This window comes from Amblyomma mixtum, chromosome 8 (assembly GCF_055824585.1).
Source record: "Amblyomma mixtum isolate Tamu chromosome 8, ASM5582458v1, whole genome shotgun sequence".
Taxonomy (NCBI): domain Eukaryota; kingdom Metazoa; phylum Arthropoda; class Arachnida; order Ixodida; family Ixodidae; genus Amblyomma; species Amblyomma mixtum.
This window is the reverse complement of record NC_143019.1, coordinates 77,458,402-77,482,283: the sequence shown is the minus strand read 5'-3', so window position 1 is coordinate 77,482,283 and position 23,882 is coordinate 77,458,402. Positions and strand designations below refer to the sequence as shown.

The 23,882-nt window shown below is 45.2% G+C and overlaps 1 protein-coding gene across 3 annotated transcripts in view; it reads right to left on the bottom strand.

Moving 5' to 3' along the window:
- Positions 1-725: 725 nt before the first annotated feature.
- LOC149333096 (uncharacterized) overlaps positions 726-23,882 on the bottom strand; it is a 48,994-nt gene continuing 25,837 nt past the window's right edge. Inside the window, exons 5-8 of one of the 3 annotated variants that reach the window (XM_089558559.1) lie at positions 19,911-20,011; positions 10,850-10,919; positions 6,544-6,642; positions 726-2,888 (exon numbers count right to left, since the gene is read on the bottom strand). In XM_089558559.1, the coding sequence (XP_089414685.1) occupies positions 2,398-2,888; positions 6,544-6,642; positions 10,850-10,919; positions 19,911-20,011 (761 nt within the window). In that variant the 3' untranslated portion in view covers positions 726-2,397. Of the gene's footprint in view, positions 2,889-6,543; positions 6,643-10,849; positions 10,920-15,195; positions 18,691-19,910; positions 20,012-23,882 lie in introns of those variants that run through there. The other 2 variants (XM_089558560.1, XM_089558561.1) reach the window with 2 other exon arrangements.

Genomic DNA, 23,882 nt, shown 5'->3' with positions numbered 1-23,882 from the left:
ACACCGAGAAAGTGTAGTCTTTGTCAAAAGTAACCAGGCTCTATGGTTTGCTTCTAATTCGTATAACAGACCCCGCACATCTTTCGAAGATATCAAAAAGTTCTTTGAAGGTGAGAATAGGGCTTCTTCTTACCATACAGAGACTTAGAGCTTGAAGGCTGGCATAATAGCTTTGATATACGACTGAGAAGAAAAACGTGCAGCCTGGTTACTTTTGACAAAGACTGTACATAAAAAGTAAAGAGTGCCAGACCTTCGTAAGAGCGAAGGAAATGACAACCCATTAAACGGTTTCAGGCGGCCTTGAGGTGTCGACTCCGATAGAGGAGTTGGGCGTTGCTTAGGACTAGAGCAGGGCCGAAATTTATTCTGGGCGCCGTCTGTGAGATCCGCTTCTTAGGTGATTTCCTACAGAAGCTTCTGGTGAGCGCTAAAACACCCTTTGGGAATACTAATGACTCGCGTGCTACAGCTTAGCGCCTTGCCTTGCTCTCAGTGGCGCTCCTGCGACTGCATCCACGGAACGATGTGCCTGCCATTACGCAGGGTGCCCTCAGACATGTTGGTTGGCAGGCCCATAGCTAGCTGCCGCAACTTATGGCGGTGCTGCTTAACGGAGCTGTGGAGCTAGACAGTGCGCTTCGCTTTGGTAGCTTTGTTCGTAGCAAAAAAAAAAAATGCGTATACCTTTGCTACTTTCTGTCACTAGTGAATGAGTTCTGCTCTTTACATTGAAACCACTTTTATTTATTTTTTTCACACTTAGGCCCCGATAGCGTTACAGAGGAGAATGGGTAACATTGCGTAAAAAGTCACGAACAATAGAGTACGTAAAGTCAACAGGGGAAAAGAAATGAACAGTAAAAGCTGCAAAGCAATACAAAGTAATAAACGAGGTAAATATTATAAGTCACAAAGCATTGAAACTAAATTGGCAAACAGCTCAAAAAAGGAAACAACTGAAAGCAATTACGCTCATAAAAGAAGCAAAGTGCTCTAGCCATACAGCAGGAAGAAGAGGAAAAAAAATCCAATAAATTTGCTTCCAACACCAAACGAACTTCAAAAATAAAACAATAGCCGCATGCAAAGTACTAAAATTTTAGGTGTTTCATGAGGTAGCCTCTGAATATGGAGCTTTGAACATGAAACATTTTCAAGCAAGTTGCCAGCCATAAACATTCATCTGGCTCCAATAGGAAGACTGCCAGTTTTTTCTTCTTACTCTATCGCCTGAAGAAGACGGGCCGTTTATTTTCAATACAAAACTGTTCAATAAATTGCCCGCTACGAAGCCCTTTTTATAAAATGGCTACCGTCACTATTCGCTCAAAAATTCAAATCTATTTGAGCTTATGTGGTGATGTTTCGGCGAGTCATTCTAATCTGTACTCAACGATAACAACTTGGGAAAAGACTGAAACATCCAACTTCGTTACCATGTAGGAGCATGGGCTCGAAGTGGAGAGTTTTAACAAATATTTAGTCACCTCGCAACATCACTACCAGTGATGCCACTGCAGCTAGCAGCCCATCAATACCTCTTCTGCGGTATTTCGGTGATTCGCCTTCTTACGTCCCCGATGATGTCAAGGCATAATTTTTGAGCGCCTAAACCCATTCGTTACGTGGTGGCAGTGATGGGAACTAGAAGCCGTTTCCCCAAATTCTTAGTAATGATGCAAGAACCGCCATTGATACAATGTAAATATTATTACTTGGGGTAGCCAAACTAGTGTGAGCTAAAAAAAAGCGAATTTTACTGTGCGCGCAATTGCACACATGGCGCCTGCAACCGTCTCCACATGAAGCCTACAAGACAGGTAGTAAAGCCGCTCATTGCTTCTCCTCAAATCGGAGCGACTTGATAAGTGCGCTGCGACTGAGCAACATAAGACAAGCAACACGCTGCTCGTTGCGTTACTGGCGCCCCTTCTTCGCACTCTTTCGTTGTTGTGACGTTGCAAGTGGCAACAAAGTCTGGAAACGAGTTCGAGAGCTACGACTTGCGCTTTCCGATGTTTCTATTCTTCCTCTGTGAGGAATCTCAGAGTTATCACACTAAGTTCATTTTTAATAGGTGTTTATTTTTTTCTATGCCTATGTACTGCAACTTTCCCTGCAGGACTTGGCATACAGATAAGCCTTCATAATTAGTTGCGCGAGTGACAACGACTAACGCTTGTAATATACACCTTATTCAAGTTACAAATGTGTCACGAAGGACATAAAAAAGGCAGTATTACTCTGATCGACTAAGGAGGAAGCGGAGGCATTATGAAGAAAAGTTCAAAGCTCCTGTGCTGTAGCTACAGAGTACATTTCACGATGAGGGCGAATACTTTCAGCCGTTTTACTACCGCTTTCATTACACACAGCTGCCACAGAGTAGAAGCATTAGGATCTCTTCGCACATGCAGCTCCTGGACCTTGCGAGCTGCTGGTTCTCTTTCGTGAAGTGGACGGCTGGCTGGCTGTTAGGTCCTCGAGAAGTTTTCGCGAAGCTTCTTTTAACTCTTCAGGCAACATGTTCTTGTCAAAATCTGCAATTTGTGCCAATAATGAAAGGCAGTCTCCCTCCAAGTCAATAATTTTTTTGCTTTTTTGAGTGTTTGGCGCCTGCGAGCGGTGCTCTAGGTAAGCGATGTACTTATTCTTTAATACGTTGAAGCGCCCATTGCACTGACTTGCTGTTTTCTTCACGCCCAATTTTCTTCCGAGCTCCGAAGCAATTCCTTCAAACATTTTTGTTTTGGATGAATAATCTCCGGTAGGACCAACTTGCGGTAAATGTTCACAGATAGCTTTCAGTAGCTCAACAGTCTCAGCCTGCGCCCAGTGCTGTTTACCCGTGTCACTCGACATTTTCTCCACGTCCGTTTTTCCACCTGCATGGAATACATAACAATAAGTATCCAAAATTTTCCACCTCGATTTCTACAGGTAACAAGCAAGACGTCAACAGCCCCACAAGGGTAACGAACGAATAAACACAAGCTTCGAATTAAAGTGCCAATATATACATATGAAAAACAATTTGTTTTACAATCCAGTGCTGTTGCTCACTAGTAGTTTCGACGCCGGCGACAACGGCAGCATTCAAATATAGCATAATGCACAAGTACAAGTCAGATTGCCAGGTGAACGATGTTCCTCTGGCACCTACAACTAGGGCGTCTTTAATGGCCCGTTAACTGCTTCGTGACGTTGAAAGTGCATGAGCATACATTGCAGGAACGTTGAACATGATTTGATCTAAATATAAGCCTGCTGTCAAACAGAAGGGTTTGCATAGAAACGCTATGGCACCAACCATTTATGGTATTATTTACCGCATTAACAGCAATTAACTGATCATACCAGGAATAAGTTAAATATCTGTTCAAAGCACTTCATGAACCATACAGGAAATGTGTAACTAATGCCCATGATCAACGAACAATTTATTCCAAAGAACACCGAACTTGTGCCGAGTGCTCAGAAATTCCCGCAATAAAACAAAACTGCACTGCTCCTTCTTGAGAAAATTCTAGGAGCACGAAAACCGAATGTGGGAAAAAATATATGTGATCCTTTCATGCCCTTGCTTTGTGATTGATGCGTTCTTATAGGGACATTAGCTGGGGTCTCGTGGATGTATTTTAATTCATTTAACTATTCGTATATGGCGGGGTAAAACGCCGATGGCTTTAAACTTAGTTTCTAAAGAAGCGCTATTCTTTTCTTGAAAAAATCTGACATGAGAACTTTCGGAATACAACTCTTTTTACTTTATGGCAAAGTTGAGCCATTCGATGTTTTCTGTTTTAAAAAAAACTGTTATTGAATCTGGATCTTGTTGTGGTGTTGTTTGAACAGAAAAAACCTTTTCTTTTTAATGCGAAAGCACAATATGGCTCGTCAGCAACGCAACCCGGCGTCGGTGTTGAAAACAGCTGTGGTCCCAAAAAATCCCCCAGGATGTCACTGTGGTATCAAAGACAAAAAAAAAACTGCGAGGACACTTTGGCTACTAAAGTGTTGAGAGGCGAAAGCCGAGGACACTATGCCGCGACGACTTCCGATGGATGTGACGTCACACCGCTCCCATGGCTGTATTGATACCCAAATTATACATCTTTCGGGGATCTTAAGTTTTAATTACGCTTAATTAAACATTTTACTATCTAATTTCACACAAATCAGACGTTTTTCCGACCATTTTGTGATAATTTTCACTATGCCGTCAGGACTTCCGGTGGATGCTACGTCACACTGTTCCCGTGGCTATATCGACGTCCGCACTATTCCGACACAATTTCGACATTTTTGACTACAATTAATAACGTAATTAATCTTCAGTCATCGAACTTGGGTTTTAAATTTATTATTCCTCTTCTATCTAAAGCAACCATTAGGTTTCTTCTTTCTTTTTTAGTTCCTGAGTGCAACGAGTGTAACACGCTTTGTTAACGGATGACAGAATGAGCCATTAAAGGTTTTTGCCTTAATAACCCAGGAATGAGCCAAAACCATGATTTGCTGGCTCCAGCAGCTTCTGCTAGGCGTTGCTACTGATAGCCTGAATTTTTCCACATTTGTCAGATATTTATAGTTAATTTGGTTTTGGATTCAGTACCCTCCTTAGACTCCTTTCTTAATCATGACCATTTTAATGAAACACTGATGAAACGTGCACAAAATTTCAGTTCAGCGTTCAGATTGCGTTAGCTGAAATCTCCACAAAATAACCTTATTCCCAAAATTGCGCATAGTTTTCGCCCAAATCACACAAAAGGTTTAAAATAGAAGCGACCATACGGTATTAATGGCAGCTAGGGAACCGGTAATAAGAATGAAAACCTCTCTCCTCATCATTACCCTAATCTCTTTATTTGAACCGACATTCATTATTATCTAGTCACGAGAAATTTGGCATACGCCTTGTTCTGAATGCAGATGTGCCTTTCACTTGGGTTTATCTTCTTACATAAGTAAAAAATTATGGAATTCCGAACGACATGCTTGTAAGAGATCTTTGATGCGGGTCTATCGCTGGAAAAAGCCCCAGAAGGCTACTTGGAGAGACCAAACCTATAATGCTCCCTAGCCGCTAACCTAGCTAAACTATTCGCTCGTAATCCTCTAAAATAGAATATTCACTTCTCCCTCGTGCGCAGTTCTCGTCGGAAATATTTTAATGATTTTAAAGGTCGTCTCTAACGCAGGAATAAGTGACAGACAAACGAAACCTGTTGACGAAATAAAAAAAAAACACCGACTTGTACAGTGAACTGCAGTATACATACAAAGGGAGACATAGGTGACCTGTAAAGGCGTAGCTATTGCTTCATGACTGAATTGCGCAGCCTTCCTGGAGATAAAAACTATAACTTGCAAGGGAAAACAATCAATTGGGCTCTAAACTTCTCATTCAGCCCGTAACTCTGCAACTTACAACAGCATTGCATCGAATTCCTGCAATAATAAAATCTCCAAGGCAGTCGTCTCAACTTAAATGAATTATTGTCGTGTAGCGACTAGATACAAGAGACGCTCATTGCATTGCAGTAATAAGTACATGCCCATATGTATGCGTTCTGTATTCACTAAACAATCGCAAATTTTACCAGCAAAAGGACTGTTTACTTATTGGGCTTGATAATTGTAATTGTCAGGTAGAATTTTGGCGTTTCGCATTTCAAGTCGTTTGAAGCAGCGATACTTAGAAAAGAAAGAAATTCTCCACAATATAGAAAACAAGGTATATATAACAAATATTAACCTCGATTCAAAAAGCGGCAGTCAGGCACAGTCACGTAAGCACACAGCCGAACCCTGATGTCCTAGTTTTTTTTTTTTTAAATACCAAGGGGATAGACTCAAAAGAAAACATTCGACAGAAGTCTGTCTGGTTGGGAAATTTAATGTTAGGAGAAGGTAAGTGACGCCAACCAAGTAAAATACAGGAAAAACACGACGTTTCGGGACCGGCTCGGCCCCTTCTTCACGGTGTGACTACGGGCAGCTTGACTACGGGCAGTGTGACTACGGGCAGCTTGGCTTAAAAAGCCAAGCTGCGCTCGCCCGTAGTCACACCGTGAAGAAGGGGCCGAGCCGGTCCCGAAACGTCGTGTTTTTCCTGTATTTTACTTGGTTGGCGTCACTTACCTTCTCCTAACACCAAGGGGATATGAATGAATCTTCAAAGCACTACGTTAAAAGTGATTGCAACTATGGTGGTTAAAATCATGGCCGTGACGACAAAACATAAGATCACGATTAAAATTGCTCTGCTGTAAGAAAAGATAGAGATTGTAGTTAAAATAAATGAGGAATTTCTATGTAGCAGCTAGACGTTTGATTACGTAGAAATATTTACACAAAAATCTGTCGAGATTTGTGGCGCCTGCCGCCACTACGTCTTATAGGAGACCCTCCTGACATCCTTCCGGCCTTGAGGCGCGAATTAGAGTAATCGTTTAGTGAGCTTTGTCCTCGCAAAGGACAAAGGTGCAACAGTGTTACAACAGCGTTACTGGAAATCGTGGCAAAGACACTTACCAGAATTATTGAGATTCTCTTTGTACCATTTGACAAGTTCTGTGCCCTCTGCAGGGTATGAATTCAAGACAGTGTACTCGCATGTCTTCAGCCTTTTTCCTGAAAAAAATGGCAATAATGTACTCTCGCAAATGAGCCAACACGTCATGACGTTTAGTCTGATACCTCTGTTAGCGGTTTCGTCCTCAGGGCCTTCTGAGTCGTTGCAGATAGCGAATATTTCGTAGGAGAGGGCGTGGTACAGTTAGCTTTGCCGCCCGTGCTCCGAGAAAAAGGGTTTGCTTCTATTGATTCGGAACCTAGCAAACGTGGTGCCTAATTTTCACTGCGTGTTGAACGAACGTTCTTAGCACCCGCCGTTCTTCCGGCTCCTTTTCTGCGGCTTGTCTGTGCATTATTTCTCACCGGGCTGGTTTCAAGCCATTTAGTAAACCTTCCAGTCGAGTGAATCTTATGATATTGTACGGTCCCGTGCAGCCCTCGATAACTGGCATGAGGCAATTATAGACCGAAATATTAGGCAATGTCACTGTCGCTTAAGAAACCCTTAGGTAGAGCGCGAGAAGGAAATAAAATGGCAAATATGAAAAGCATATCAAGCACCTCTGCTAACGCGCTTACGCAGGAAATATACCACTTTATCCTGTAGCTTCAGTGCTTACTTTCTTAGGTTAATTCTTGAATGAACCTTGTTTATACACTCTCGCAGGTTGTCTACAGGTGTTACATTTGTTTCAGATCCCAGTTTACGCTTTTCTTTCGTCGTCTTCACATGTTTTTCGCTTTGTTCGTTTTTAGTTATCTGCGACTTTTACACCTTCCTACACATCTGCAGCTTTTTACCTCTTGTTTGTTTTTTTTTGCACCTCTTAGACACAACTTTACAGGACCTCATACCCACTTCGCCTCTCGCAAGCATTTTCTGACCTAGCATGTCTACTGGTAGACAGGCTGTTTGAGCAAAGGTGGAGCAGAATTTTTTAAAGGTAAGGTTTTTTATGTATAATTATGGCCTATAAGAAATTGCGTTACGAGTGTATTTAGATATAAAAAAATAGGTGTAACGTACACAAGCTATACCCAAATGCTAATACGCAACCTTTTAACATTTAGAGTAGGGCGCAGGGATTAGGTAAAAAATTTGTGCAGGAAGTTTGCTTGGTTAATGATTTACCACATTTCAGAGTTTCTAAAAAGTAATACACTCATAGCTGTGGCTCAAAAAGTTTTGGTCTTCATGTGCATGTTGGAAACAAAATCAATTTCTTTCCACGAGCTAAAACACTGGCAGTTGACGTCACTATCCAGCGCACGTGTAACTTTCGTTGTTTGAAAAAACCTGAATATATTCATTTCGGTTGTGCTTAGATACAAATTTCTTTTCTGTTCTTAATGCATGATCCGTCATTATGTCCCATCTTTGTATTGCCCTCAGCGCACTCAGTTTAACCTCCTGAAGCGGCACCTGAGCTGTGAGGAAGCGCGTTTTATTCTTTGTTCCGCCAGTAATATTTTCATGCCAGCTGTAAGCAGCACGCACAAGCAGACAGAAATCAACCGCAAACGGTTCTCATTCCTGTCCAACTTCTTCTTTTTTATGCTCAATCGTAGCGAAAAGGAAGCCTTATTCTTGTTTATGCACAAGTTTTCCTTACAATCGCTTAATCCTGCAATGGTTATTCATCGCTTTAACAATGCAAGATTCAAGGGTAACGCACAAGAGTACTAGCGTTCAAATTATAGTAGAAATCGTAATGCACGTTTGGCTGCTCGATGTGAAATCGCTCGGAAATTTTATTTGTTTATTTAACAATACTAGTGCATTTGCCCAAGCAGGATCATTATAACAAGTGGACTTAAAATTAAACTGGCTATACAAAAATCGGGCATAGATCGAGACCACAAAATCAACTCTAGACAACTCAGCAAAAAAAGCACACGTACAGAGAAAAATAAAAATCAAAGCGCCTTTACTTAAAAAAAAGAACACTTGTGTATTAACTCGTTCGATTCAAAAACAATCGCTTGTATATCACTCCATTCTTTCACTGTTTTAGGAAAACAAAATTGGAGGTGGCTCTTAAGCTCCGCCTTAAGTGCATGACGCGATAGCGCAGTGGGTTAGGCTTTCCATTCTGATCAGTTTGACACGTTTGAATGCATTTTTCACTTTTAATTATTTCAATTATAATTGATCAATTACACCCTGTAAATTCTCTTAATTAGCATCACCAATCATTGGTTTTTCATTCCGAGAATTTTGACACATTTGAAACCCCTTTTTACAATTTTTCATTTCTTTTATTAATCAGTTACAATGACTTCATTAACTCGTCAGTCCCTACCACACAACACTAAATCATCAATGACTAGAACCACAAATTAGCCTGGTACTATTTTTTTTATAGTCACCGATTGTTTCATACCCACGATGCCGACTACTACTACGCCGACGGCTTTTTGACCGAACGAGCTGTATACGCTACCGTTTAAAAGCTGTTTTTACATGACAAATTTCTTTTCACAAAACTCGGAGCCGGTGTGTGTTGTGTAGCATGCCTTGCTTGATTAGTAGCAGCTTGGAAAATGTCGTTTGGGGGTTTTTAATATTATTCCTGAAAAAAATTCTGAATGAGCAGAAGTCGTCTGATTGTCCTTCGTACTTATAACATCGAAATCTGGTGTTCTTGCAATAGCAATGAATCTATTCTTCAACATTTCCCATGAGTAAACCCCAGCGCCTTTCTCTAACCCTATCCGAGTTTTTCCAAGCCCTTCTTGGGGCAACGATCCCACAACGGCGACGCATATTCCAACTTGAAGCTTAAACATGCATTATATGCTAAATGCTCACTACTTACAGGAGCATTTTAAGATTTCTATTCAGCACGCAAGAATTCTGAATAATAGGAGCACAAATATCGGAAATGTGGGTGGATGACGATAGGTTATTCGTTAGGTAACACTTTGGTACTTATAGTTCTCAACTTGTGAACTCACACTGCTGCCAAGGTAACTAGAAAAATTACTCGGACCTTTCTCGCTTGTGATGTGTAGAGGAATGCTTTTTTTCGTGTTTAGTTCTGTGCCCCGTTGTTTACAGCAGCTATCAATTGCCTGAAGAACTACCTCTTGAGAAGGATGGTCCTTCGTGCCTGAGACCTTTCATGAAACTGCAGGATTACCTTCCAATATTTGGATTGAAAGATCAACACGTAATATACCTATTCAATAACTTATATCAATCAAAAATAACAAAGGCATACTTGCTTGCGGAAGTACACAAGTAACAGAAACCATGCTATATGAATTAAGTACTGAACAAGTCGTCCGTGTTTAAGATATAGAGAAACCAACGCCCTTTCATGTCTTAGGGAAGAGCAAAGCACTGCAACTTGAGCCATAATTTAGCACGACATACCCTTTTGAAAGGGGTCAGAAGGAGCCCGAAACAAAACATCCAGCTGGCCAGACAGGTGAGTACTACTTATCATTTATAAACTCTTTACACTAAGTCAGAGCAAAGAACTTTTCTAAAACCGTGATCGTAGACCGATGGTGCTTTATGTTCAACCAAAGATTTCTGGAGGTAACGTGATATAACACGCTCTAACAACTTACAACTGACTGGTCATATAAACTGGGCGATAGTTAGTAACTCATAGGTTACTCCCATTTTTATGTACGGGTACGCAACGTGCTTTTCACCAATTACCTGATATCTGCCATGATCTGAGCGACAAGTTAGAAATATAGGACGAAATCCAGAAAGCTTTCCAGACTAGCGCCTCAAGAATAAATTAGAAATCCCATCTTATCCGACAGTTTATCATTACTTATATTCGAAACAATCGCCAGGCGCTTGCATACCCTCCCGTTGTATGTCAATGTTGGGTCAATAACAGTCGGAGGAAATAAAGGAACGCAGTTTGGAACGACGAATATTGGCCAGCGGGGCCGCGTGTAAATGTGCATGTACTCGCTATCCTTGCTACGTCTTTCCCACTCACCGCTAATTCTGGTGGCGTTTCATATGTGGTTTCTTTTTACGACGCTCTGCCTTTGGCAGTGCTTCGCACTCCTTCGCTCTGCTGTATGTGAACATTTCCGAAAGCTACGGCACTTAAGTATGTGCTATTTTAGTTATGCTGTAAAATTTCCGGGTGTGAGGTTAAAAAGCCACGAGCTACGGCAGTGCGTCCTCTCTGTTTTAGGAACTCGCAGCGAGTAGTCACTCTTCGTCGGGAGGATATTATTTCTCCTGAGTTATCCACGGAAGAAATAAAAAATAATGTAAAATACACACCAGTGTCTCCGTCAGTGCAGGCGTACTGCAGTGCTAGAACGGGCCTCTTATCACCGATGAATTGACGTGCCTGAAATTTGAAAGCAGCGTTGTGAAGTCTATGGTGGCGAGAAATTTATACAAGAAATTTGCCTTCATCACCAGAAGTAGCGCTGCAGTTCATTCGCAGGAAAAACTCCTCTCCCGTAGGCCTTTCGATGAACCCCATTCTGAGCCAGCTGCAGCAAACGTATCTCTGCAAACATTCTGGTCGTATGCACCCGCCTGGACATTTGCGCCCCCGGCCACCACTTGCTTTAATTTGGGATCCATTACTTTTCATCAAAACACCTTTGGTTGCCTTACCATCATATTTTAGGTGCCGTGTCCATGCCTTTTTTGTTTTATTTCGGTTACAATGCAACTACCTTGCGCTGGTACCCTTTGACATATGAATGTACTTTATATGACTTTATATAGTGTATATGATGGTATATTTATATGATTGTATTTATATGACTTACATGTGATTGTACACACCGCGTGTCTTGATTAGGTCCACAGGTTATGTCTTCCTTTGTGCTGTTTACCATGCGGCCCATCCTGGACATTTTCAGTAGCGCCGAAGAAACGACGGGTACACCGCACTTTCCTGTCACCTTTTTCAAGCGATGGGAAAAGTTCATGTAGGGCACAGACACAGGACGTCCCTGGGGACCATCACTGCTTAGGATGTCCATGTCCACGCCTTACCTCTTTGACAAGGCTCTCAGCAACAGACGTGAGAGTGCTGTCTCGGAAGACAGCGCTGCTCAGGAGAGCCTGTCGATGAACACTGACGTTCACCTTGTGTTCGCATGAATTCTGAAGGGCGGCTCTTGACCAGTTCAAGGCTTTTTCCCTCTTAACAATTTTTCAATGGGCTGCCGAATTATGACTTAGAATTGCCTTTGTGACGGAGAACAATATGTCCAACACTCCGAATGTCCCCAAAAGCTGATGTTTAGACCAGAGTACTGAAGGAAACCCTGAACCGGTACCCACAAGTAAATTTCAGTCCCTTTGCACATTCTTTAAAAACACGAGAAACGGTAAGGCATGAGCGTAAGTCAGCATGCCTCAGCAGTATGGTCCCCAGGGGCGTCCTGTGTCTGTGCCCTACATACACAAACTGTCCCATCGCCTGAAAAATGTGGCTGGAAAGTGCGGCCTAGGATTCGTTTTTTCGGCGTCGCTGAAAATGTCCAGGGTGTGCCGCATGGCGAAAAGCCCAAAGGAAGACATAGCCTGCGGAACCGAGAACGTCACGCGGCTTGTAAACTGCATCATTGAAGTGGTCTACCTTATACCACTGTCTTGTGGCAAGTGCTATATAGGCCAGACGGGCCAGTGCCTCAAAGAAAGATTGAGGAAACACCGAATAACAGTCGCAGCTCTGATAAGAGGTGGCCACTTTGTGGCCCAATGTTGCAAGTGCAAAATAAAGAAAGATGGCGAAATTAAGGAGGAGTGCACCTCTCGTTTTCGCATCACTCGCATGCTTTAGTGGTTCGACAAGAAGGTGGATAGGGAAATATTAGGTGCTTTTTTTATTCCTAAAGCCGCAGAGAAATCCGTGAGCACCCCTTCAATAGCCGTCATGAGTGAACAAATTGCAAACTTGGCAAAAAACATGTGATTTAGCCTATTGCAAATTTTCCTCTTTTATACTCTTTTTCGGCGATAAATGCGATTGCGTTAACCAAAGAAAATCTATGTGTGTCGAGCATGCGCAGATGTGCATAGTGATTACTTCACCTGAGTGTGCAATAAATGGTAATGATCTAGTGTCTGTCCTGTGTGTTTTTGGTCGCTGCCTTTTGTGTGTTTTGTAGCCCTACTAATATGTCGAAGTCAGTGAACCAAAAGCATCAACTAGCCGGACTTTCATCTTTCATCAGCGGAATCAAACGAGAAAGAATGCAGGGCAGATATACAAGGCAGTGTTTCGGACTGTAGAGGGGAACGTGAGAGGGCACCAGCATCTGCGTGTTTACGGTCGAAACGATAGAAAATGTTAACCACGTACTCTTGAAGTCGCTAAGCCCAACGCGCCAGTCGACCGGAGGGATCTTTTAAAGAAGACAGCCAGCGTGCTGCTATGCGGCAACGTCAAAAGGGCCCCCGTTCAAGCAGGGATGAAATTTGACGGTTGCCCAAAGGATGCGTAACAGTCCTTCTCGGTGGCGAAATAGTTATCTTCAGCCTTTTTCATTGTCTGGCTGCCGTAATAAGAGACAAGTATTCTTCAAAGTCAGGCTTGTGCTAAACAAGTACTTCCCTGAAGCTGACGCTGCTGGCAGCTGTATGTATTTTCGTAGAAGAACGAGAGTCGAAATGACGCTGGACTAGCGCAGTCGTCAAAAGGCAACGGAGTGTCGTAAAGGGTCCATCAAAGACTGGCGACCCGGCCGAAGGGTTGCCGCTGGTGAGGAGCTTGGTCAGGGGTCGATGATAGTGGCGAAATTACGGACGAAGCCGGGGAAGTAGGAGCAGAGGCCAACAAAGCTGCGATGTGCATTCACGCAAGAAAGCTTTAGAAATTCAGCCAGACCTTCACACTTTGCCGTGTCCGGGAGAATGCCATCCTTTGCCAAGACATGTCAGAGATTGGTGAGGTGGCGAGCTCCAAATGGGCAGTTTTTAAAATTGAATCGGAGGCCAGCGTTGGCCAGGCATTGAAGGACTCTCAATGCGCTTGAAGTGAGACAACGTCGTCGAGGTGAAAAAGGCATGTGTGCCATTTGAGCCCTCGGAGTAGGTTGCCCATCACGCGCTTGAATGGGGCGGGTGCATTGCAGAGGCCGAAGGGCATGACAGTAAATTCTTAGAGACCGTCGGGTGTGAATAAGGTGGTTTTTGGGAGATCGGCCTCTGCCGCCGGCACCTGCCAGTAAACGGAGCGCACGTCCAATGAAGAAAAGAACTCAATGTCATGCAGGGAGTCGAAGGCGTCGTTGATACGAGAGAGAGGGTGAACGTCATTGCGTGTAATCTTGTTCAAATGGCGGTAGTTTACGCAGAACCCGATGGAACCGTCTTTTTTCGTGACCATCCCCATCAGAGATGCCCACGGGCTATGCCACGGCTGGATCACGTGGCGGTTAAGCATGTCGGTGACCTGTTAGTCATTGATACGGACTTTAGCGCAAACGGCCATGGGTGCCAGTGTCAACTTAGTGGGTAATGGTGGTTGCGCGACATAAGGAAGTTTGCTGGTGGCAAATTATGCTTCAAAATGGTGCAGGACGGCGACAAATTGGGCTCGTTGTGTAGGCGGCAGGACGGCGTCCACAGATCGGTGAAGATTATCGAGAGAAGACACAGTGACGATGGGAACAGGCCTAATGGCACTCAAGTTAAGGCCGGCTGTGCTATCGTCGAGGGGGTCTGTTGCGGCGAGATCGACCAAGGCAACACTAGCGAGCGAATGGGCATTGAGGAAAGTGCAAAAATTTTAAAACGAGGTCCTTCTAAAAACATCGGGTCTTCTTTCCTGTTGGAAGCTCTAAAAAATTTGCAATAAAATAGGTGCTTGCTTTTATAGGGTTTAACGTCCCACAGCGACTCAGGCTATGAGAGACGCCGTAGTTGGAGGGTTCCGGAAATTTCGACCACCTGGGGTTCTTTAACGTGCACTGACATCGCACAGTACACGGGCCTCTAGAATTTCTCCTCCAAAGAAATTCAACCACCGCGGCCGGTACCGAAACCGCGTCTTTCGGGTCAGCAGCCGAGCGCCATAACCACTGAGCTACCGCGGTGGCAATAAAATAGGTACGACACAGGACCTAATATCTTTTCTGTGCAGCATAATGACATCATATATATTAGCCGTTTGTTGCAAATGATGCTCTAGTAGTAGTAGTAGTAGTAGTAGTAGTAGTAGTATTAGTAGTATTAGTAGTAGTAGTAGTAGTAGTAGTATTAGTAGTATTAGTAGTAGTAGTAGTAGTAGTAGTAGTGGCAGTAGTAGTGGTGGTAGTAGTAGTAGTGGTAGTAGTAGTAGTGGTGGTAGTAGTAGTGGTGGTAGTAGTAGTGGTAGTAGTAGTAGTGGTAGTAGTAGTAGTAGTAGTAGTAGTAGTAGTAGTAGTAGTAGTAGTAGTGGTAGTAGTAGTGGTGGTAGTAGTAGTGGTAGTAGTAGTAGTGGTAGTAGTAGTGGTAGTAGTAGTAGTAGTAGTATAGTAGTAGTAGTAGTATAGTAGTAGTAGTATAGTAGTAGTAGTATAGTAGTAGTATAGTAGTAGTATAGTAGTAGTAGTAGTAGTAGTTGTAGAAGTAGAAGAACAAGAAGAAAACCTTTATTCGACCATAATTTACAGGTCGAGCATATCGATGGCCTGGGCGACCAGAAGTCGCTGTTCTTCCTCCCCTTCAGCGCCAAGCCAGTCGAAGCAGGTGATGATTGATAGAGAAGGCGGGGGGTAAGAACCCGACTATTGAGCAGCCGGGCAATAGAAGAGGCAAAGGGTCATGTCCGCATAGATACAGGGCAGTTGTGATAGGAAGGGTCCAATCAATAGCCAGAGAGACAGAGGTGGGACGGGGTAATCACTGCTTTCAGTAGGAAGGGCCGAAGAAGGCAAGCCTCCGGCACCGTGAGTGCTGGATGAAGGGGAAGGTAAAGGCGTTTGTCGAGGCGCAGCTCGAGGCAGACTTCTTTTATGGTGCGGCGAAGGGTGAGTCTCCCACCGTCCTGCGAGGGCTTGGGCCGGGGGATTAACGGTGCCCTGAAAAAGGTGTCGCGGGGAGCTGATAGGCCAGCTCATTGCCGTCAATCCCCGAATGCCCAGGGACCCAGCGGAGGAAAACGGTGGAAGGCTGCAGTGCGGAGACCGCTCGTTCGACCTCCTGTTGGAAACAAGGGGCTGAGGAGCGGTTCTGCATTAAGTGCATAGCGGCTTGTGAGTCTGAATAGACTGCGTACTCTTGGAGAGAGGGAAGGAGGGCAAATGACAGGAGGGCATTCGCAATGGCGAGGACCCCGAGGGACAACTTCGTCCGGAGGGCGTAGATACAGCCCGCTGGTGTTGGTTTCAGGAGCGGGGAGGTGTGGATGGTACAGGGCGTAGCCGCAGGAACCTCGAGAAGCCACAAAGGAGGCATCCATGTAGGCTACACCCTCGGTATCAAAGAGATGTGAATGGTGCTGCGCGGCCGCATGACGACGGCCGACGTGCAGGTCGGGGGACATGTTGGTCGAGAGGGGGAGGATACGAATATTGGGAGCCGGGGTGCAAATAGGAGAGGCAAACGGGGAGATTAGAATGGGCGAGATACCCGCTTGAGTCAATGACCACTGGCCCTGACGGATAAAGGAAAGCCGGGCAAGCTGTGAGTCACGATGGAGAGTGAGAAGAGAACGGAGAGGATGAAAGAGGCCTGTGGCAAAGATCTTAGCGATAGAGGTAGTGATATGGAGTCTGAGAACTGCCTTGTAGAGGCCCACAAGGGCAGTCTCGAGAGCGATAAGTTGAGTCTGAATGAAGGAAGCGCAGGGTGCAAAGTACAAGAACTTGTCGAGGGCCCACGCGTGGCCAAATCGGCACGCATGAGCCTCGTGGAGAGCTGAGCACCGAGGGACTACGCGCCGCAGGTGGTGGTTTACCGAGTGGAAGGTGGTGACAGCGTGGTGGAGGGCTTGCACATTCTTGACCGCATGCAAAGGTAAGCCAAGAACTTTGCACTGCGTGACGATAGGGAAGGGAGAGCCAGAAAGGTGCATAGAGCGAAACAGTTGTGGGAGCGCTGGTATGAGGATTGACAAGGAAGAAGCTCGGATTTCTCAGGAGCAGGAGGCAAGCGGTGGTGAGTAAGGAGTCGATGAGGTCGAGGCCACGTTGCAGAGTGTCCTGTACGTGACCGGGAGAGCCAGACGAACACCAGAGAGTGATGTCATCGGCGTTAAATATATGATGCAGGTCGGGAATTTAGCTATCTGAGAGGCGAAAGGGGCCATAGCGAGATTGAAAAGGGTAGGAGAGAGAACGGCACCTTGAGGAGTGCCACGGGTGAGGTGGTGTGGGTCGGGCAGATGGTTGTCTATTCGAAAGTGAGCCCACTTTAAGAGAGTAATGAGTGGATATAAGAGTACATGCGGAAGCAGTCCAAGAAGACGAGGTGTGAAAGGATGTGGTGATGGCTAACACCGACGAAGGCCTTACAAACATCGACGGTCACAAGTGCGTGAATTTGAGTGGGGTAGGAGACAGGAAGGTGTGCTGGAGAATCAAACACATGTCCTGTGTACAGAAGCGGCGCCGGAAGCCGATGAGAGAAGGGGGAAAAAACTCTCGCCTCGAGAAAATTAGAGAGGCGAGTCAGGGCTTTCGCTCAAGGGTCTTACCAACGCACGACGCCAAGGAGATTGGGCGGAGGTTAACGAAAGAGGAGGGTTTGCCCGGATTTGGAATCATAAAAATGAGGGAGGAGGCCCAGGAGCTCGGCAGGCAGCCGCTGTCCCAGGCCTCACGGTAGGCTTGAAGGAGGAATTCTTTGGTGCAGTCAGGAAGGCTACGAAGTATGGTGTATGTAATGGCATCTTCACCAGTGGCATCTTCACCAGGAGCCCTCTGGCACCCTCGGGTAGGAGGGTGCCAGAGGGGGCGGGTGGTAGCGAGAGGCGAGCTGATCAAAAGAATCAGAGGGAGTCTCCTGAGTGAGGGCTTTAGCTAGAGTGGGAGCAAGGGCAGGCTTAGCGCGAAGGAGGGATCTAAAGAGAGATCATGCGGATCGCGAGTGCAATGCAGAGCGAATGCCATCACAAAGAGCACTCCAACGAGAGTGTTCGAGGGAGGCGCAGTGGGCGACGATCTCGACCCACAGAGCAGTGATCCGGAAGGAAAGTTAGCCACTGTGGGGTTGAGAGCGAAAGGAGCGTTGAAGATGTTTACTACGACGCCATAAAAGGAGAAGGTGACGATCACCCAATCCCAGACCCAGGTCCTGAATTCTTAAAAACACATCAAGAAATAAGATTTGATTTTACGGTGGACATAGAAGATTTGTTTTATTCCATGCCGAATGCTGCTCTGCCGGGATCGGTACAGAAGAAATGAAGAAGTTACAGGAAAAACAGGCTTCCAGAATGTCGCCGGTACATCTTTCGGAAACTTTGTGAAGGCATTGGAGCAGCATCTCAAGGTCACTTTTATCGTTTTTAAGAAACAACATTCTCTCCAGAGAAAATGCACATGTATTGGATCCTGCGAGTAAGGCTTAGCGCTAGTGGTGCCGAGTCAAAGGAGCAGGGGGCAGGTCGGCTCATCTAAATCAGCTTGGTGAGACGCATCTAAACTCTGTCGTCAAGACATGTGCTTAGCACGTGCGCAGAGAACAAATGGCGATCTGCTCTCAATTGGTAGTGTCGCGCCTCGATGAAAGGCGCAGCGCACTGCCATATGTGACGCCGCCTTTGCACACTTGAAATCACTGAGTTTGTGTAGAGCTTTACTCCCTCGTTCCAGGTAGAATGAAAACTTGCAGTCAATAAGCTTACGTAACATTACTGAGCCCGAAGGCTGAGTTTGCACACTCTTCTCGGGCTCATGAAAAAATACTCCCGACAACTTTCAAGATGTGAGTTGGAGCCGACAGGACCAATTTCGCACTTGTTGCTGTTTAAAATGAATGCGCTTTGTGGGTGCTTTGTTAGCGACGTAGTTGGGGTACAGAAACTCAATTCTTGCCCTTTACACTGTCCATTCCTGGCCATGACACACCGGTGGGATATTGCTTCGCTCCGAATTAAAAGCAGAACGATGGGAGGACATCGGAACGCGACGCTATATTGTGGTGATTGGCGTATGTCGTAAAGGCTCCTCCTGTGTGGGCAAAAACAGAATGAAGCAACACCACTTGCCCCTAAGTATGGAAAAAGCAGAGACAACGGAATATGGCACCTCCGAATAAATGCATTGCAAACAAATGCAACAATTCATTTTTCGAAAAGGGTTTATAGTTTACCTTGAACATTTACTGCCTTCTGCGGGAGAGTGCACATACAGCCGTACTGATCGAGAGTCATTGCTTTCAGAATCATCATCGTCGACAGTTATCATAAAGACGAAATTTCCTCTCTCCTGCAGGCCGGGCTGTTAAAATTCCACCGTTAAAATCTTCAGTCACGATTCGTGGTGAAAGCTTTTCAGCAGTGAGTATAAATGCCGAAATCTACTACCGCAAACCACGGATAGGGGCGTGCCAGTGAACAGCATTACTGATATCATGTTCAAGGTGGGGGATAGTGCACGCTCAACCGCAGACTGCGTGACTTGAGAAGTGGCACGGGGTACGATTCTTTCGCTTTACTAATAGGCTAAGACGAAGCAGTGGTCAACAATACCAGATGGTGCGAAGACAAACCGTACACAGAAATTCTTCAGCCGCCGCGGTGGCTTAGTGGTTATGGCACCCGGCTGCTGACCCGGAAGACGCGAGTTCGATCCCAGCCGCGGTGGTAGAATTTCGGTGGAGGTGAAATTCTAGACGCCTGTGTACTGTACGATGTCAGTGCACGTTAAAGAACTCTTGGTGATAGAAATTTCCGGAGCCCTTTACTGCGGCATCCCTCATAGCCTAAGTCGCTTGGGCACGTTAAACTCAATATACATTAATAAACATCGATATTGTTACCATTATCGAACATTACATGCGGCTCACAAAGGCGGGGCGATGCTCGTGATGCAAATATGCTTAATGCTAGCAGAATGCGCCTTGTTAACACATCTACAGGAGTCTGGGTGGGAAAGACGCTAAGAGCGAACAATAGTTTTTAACAGTCTTGGCTAGGCTTTTGCGATTATCCTTAGCACTTTCAGTAAGAGCTAGTGATAGACGTCGCCGCTTGCGTCGCTAGGAGTATCTCGGTGCTTAGATGGGTGCCACGTTACAATTTGTGCACGCCAGGCAGAAAGACGCTATCGGATGAGAATCAGGTGTAATCTAAAAGCTGCAAAAACCAAATCATTGTGTTTATATAACCGCATTCCACCTGAGTAAATAGAAAGGTAATCATTCCTCCGGCTGCGCCGGCTACCAGTACCTCGAACATCGAAAGCTCTAAAACTGCTTTCGCGCCACTGTCGTCCACAAGCTCGAACTCTGTTGACGCAAGCATCTGCGGAACCACGAGACCGATGACATCTGCAAGGAAAGGAAAAACGCTTTTGTTCTTTTCAAGGTTTTATCTCTGCTGTAACAATCACTAGTTTCAATGACGCGTGCAACCACAACAGGTTCAGCGCGAGCCGCCAAGCAGAGCTGGCACATCACATGCGACCGGGCGCGCCCTTATGCGGCCCGGCGATAGATAAGCCTGTTACAAAACTGGAGTAGGGCATGAAGGGCCCAAGGCTCCGCAAAGCCTAGTCCACTACGCACGCCAGCGGGCATTAGATAAAGCCAATGTGAACTCTTATTGCTGGATTTTGATCTTTAATACGGACGCGGGAATGAGAGCGTGCTACTAAAAAAGCTCCATTCAAGCCAGGGGAAGGAAACTGCCATTTACGCCATTGTCCAGCAAATACAGGCTTCAGCGCCAATTCCTCCCATAGCGGCCAGAGTGGAGTCAACTAGAGCGTTGTATTGGTCAAATGTTAGAGAATCCCCCAAGGTGGAGCAGATTTGTAATAATAGAGTAATTACTCATTGGCATCCGCTGAAACACAGCCAAACAGTAAACAGGAAAGTTATACAGCTTTCTCAGACACTTCGCAGTTAGAGAAAACTTCGTCCTGGCCCAGGGCTCGAAACTGGGACCACCGCTTCATCGGAGCAGTCGTTCTTCCAACTGAGCTAACAGGGACGGCGAGCTTATGTTAGGGCGAGAGCAAATTGATCAATACCTCTAAGTGGAAACAGTGTTAGTCAACTGTTTAGAGCATCGTCATGGCAACAGTCCAGCAGAAAAAAACAATCCCCGAGCGAACTTCGAACCATCGCCACCGAAAAAAGAGCAGCTTCGCATCCCAGTCACCATTCGGCCACTGCCGCAGCCTTATCGCAATACGAGCGTTGGCACGAATCATACAGTTTTAAGCATCAGTTCACCTCCAGTCACCAGCTGTGCTGGAGTAGTTGACACCAAGAATAACCCGACTTTCCTACCCCAATCTAAGCGACCTCACAGTGTCTGAGTGGTAGCGAGCATGTTCAGCCACGAGCCCACTGCAGAAGGGAACGTGCGCTTAGTCGTACCATCTTAATTAGGGATGTTTCATTCTCCCGCCGCTCCTGGGTGGTCTTATCAGTGTTGTGAATGCACCTTCTCCCCCCCCCCCCCCCCCCCCGTTCTCTCGCTCTTAAAACCTTAATGATCTGGAATTGCCGGGTGCTGATAGTCTAGCCTTTATGTTTTGTAAAAAGACTGTGTAATTGGCCTCTGCAATTTTTCATCCAAGACGTCTAAAACAAAGGTTAAATTTCTTTGAGCAAACTGCTTCAGTCCGGTTATGCGTGTACGCCCGACTGTAACTTCTTGTACTTCGCATAAGTAATTCCTACCTATTAGATTTTCAACACCTTCAATGAGAAGCCTCTTTTGTCTGCCTCCTGAGAGATCTAATTACGGGTATAATGTTACGCGAGACGAAAGCGCATGCGTGACACGTTTCTGATAGTGATGATTACAGTTAAACGTAGAATAACTGATCTTGTTGTGTGCCGCCTGTGGATCAGGGTGAGGGTTCAGCATTTTGTGATCATAAGTGCAGGTGACAGTGTGTAGGCGCTGAGGGAGTTTTTTCCTGCGGAAGTGCTTGCTTTCTCTTCACGTATGAGTGAGAGGCCGTGGCGCTAGGGCATTCGCTCAAACCGCGTTCGAGCCACGTAGCTTTCCATCGACACCCTTAGCAAGAACTAAAGAAAGTTAGGTGCAGAAATCAAAAAGACGTTATTCCCCTTTAAAACGCGCTGTTCAATACAGTGTTCTCTTTTAGTTTTTCTTAATTACTTTCCGCTGAACATATCAGTGGTTTGAAAAACTGCTGCCTAAATTTTGTCGACTAACCTAGACATCAGAATGGTTTTGGCAGTCGAAAAAAATTTTAATGAATTACTTGGCAAAATCATCGCGGGCAGGAAGCGTGCTGCATTATTACCAAAGCCTGCAATCAACATTCGTTCTAATCCTAAATTGGTCATTACTTAGTGGGTTTTCACAAAAGAGTAATAGGCTTTTACTCCCAGGCAGAAGGAAGATATATTGCACTGACTAATACCCTTGGCGGCACACGAACATTTGACGGGACTACGTCTGTTCAAACCCTGAAACACGGTAACGACCTGCCTGTCTCGTCGATTAATGTCCCGGTCAAATTCCTAGCGCGTTAGGAAAGAACGTTGAACAGCGTGTTAATAAGCAAAGCCATAGTCACCAACCCTCTGAAAAGGCACGACTTGCGGAAACAGAGATTCCCTATTTTCTCACCCTCTCTCGGGTGTAAGTGAATTTAAACACTATCTCAATGCGATATAGGGAGCACTAAGATGCGCGGCTAAATATTTAGAAAACGGGGCGTGAGTAGTGACCCCACTTTCAGAAACCGGGGAGTGCAAACGTCGCATAATGTATTCCCCTGAGTTTCTGAAATGTTTTCACAACTTTTTAATCATCTCGAGGCGCATATTTCTCACATCATTCACAGAACTAAATCACCAGGAAAAATAAACTTTTTCACTGCCTAACAATTAGCTGTATGGCTCCTAACGATTGGCCGCTCAGTTGTTTTGTCTGTGGTGTAAATAACAATTAGGAGGACGTGCTTAAGCATCGCTTGAGGAGTAGATGGAAGAGCGCCTTTTCCTACTTTCTTCTCTCTATATCTCTTTTGTTTCTCAGTTCTCACCGATTACCAATCTATAATGGCATTACTGATCACATTCATCGATTAGACTCACAATTACCTGTCCCGTTACTAATCACCAATCAAATTATTGATTACCCATGACCAATCACTGTCAAGTTTACACTAATCCACATACTATGCTACTAGCGCCCGCTACTAGCGACATACTAGCGCCCGTGTTCGTCTTGTCTTTCTGTCGTCCCGTCTTTTGCGCCAAAATATGCCTGTGAAGTCTGAACACCAACTATAGCCCAACATTTAACCCTTATGAAGTATATGCTACTACATTCTCATATACGCATACAACATTTGTTTCAGTATAATGAAGCAGCACAATACCGTCTTTTCATTCCGCACAGTTTCTGATGCCTAATTAACATATTCTTGATTCATTTTATTTTTTTAGTTACTGTAACATCACTACAAATCCCCAACACACTTTGCTGTCATACACACCACACCGCTTTCGCCGCCGCGGTGGCTCAGTGGTTATGGTGCTCGGCTGCTGACCCGAAAGACGCGGGTTCGATCCCGGGCCGCGGCGGTCGAATTTCTTTGGAGGAGAAATTCTAGAGGCCCGTGTACTGTGCGATGTCAGCGCACGTTAAAGAACCCCAGGTGGTCGAAATTTCCGGAGCCCTCCACTACGGCGTCTCTCATAGCCTTAGTCGTTTTGGGACGTTAAACCCCATAAACCAAACCAAACACAGCTTTCACATTGGTGGCCCTGTAACACACATGAACCAGCGACCGTATGAAATACCATGTTTGGGGAAAAAAAAAACTTGTGCCATATGCATTACGTGCCCACCTGGCACGCATACGGCCTGGGCTCGAACTCCAATGCAGGAGGACTTCTTTTTCATTTGAAACCTCCTGGAATGTTGTCGTTACGTTTCTGAGGCCTACATGTAAATCCTAGTTCACTGCGATGGCTATTCGACCGAATGAGCTGGATTCGCTATCGCGTAAATATCACGTGGTCTTTTACGCTGCTCGCATTTCAACGAATGCCCGTAGTCTGAGAGAAGACGAGAACATGGGATGCTCTAAGCTTGGCGGTCAACCGTAATCGGAACGTGCTTGACCATAATATATGCATACTGAATACCTCATCGACAGCACATCTCAAACACGCTAAAAATCAAGGAATGTTCTAATATATA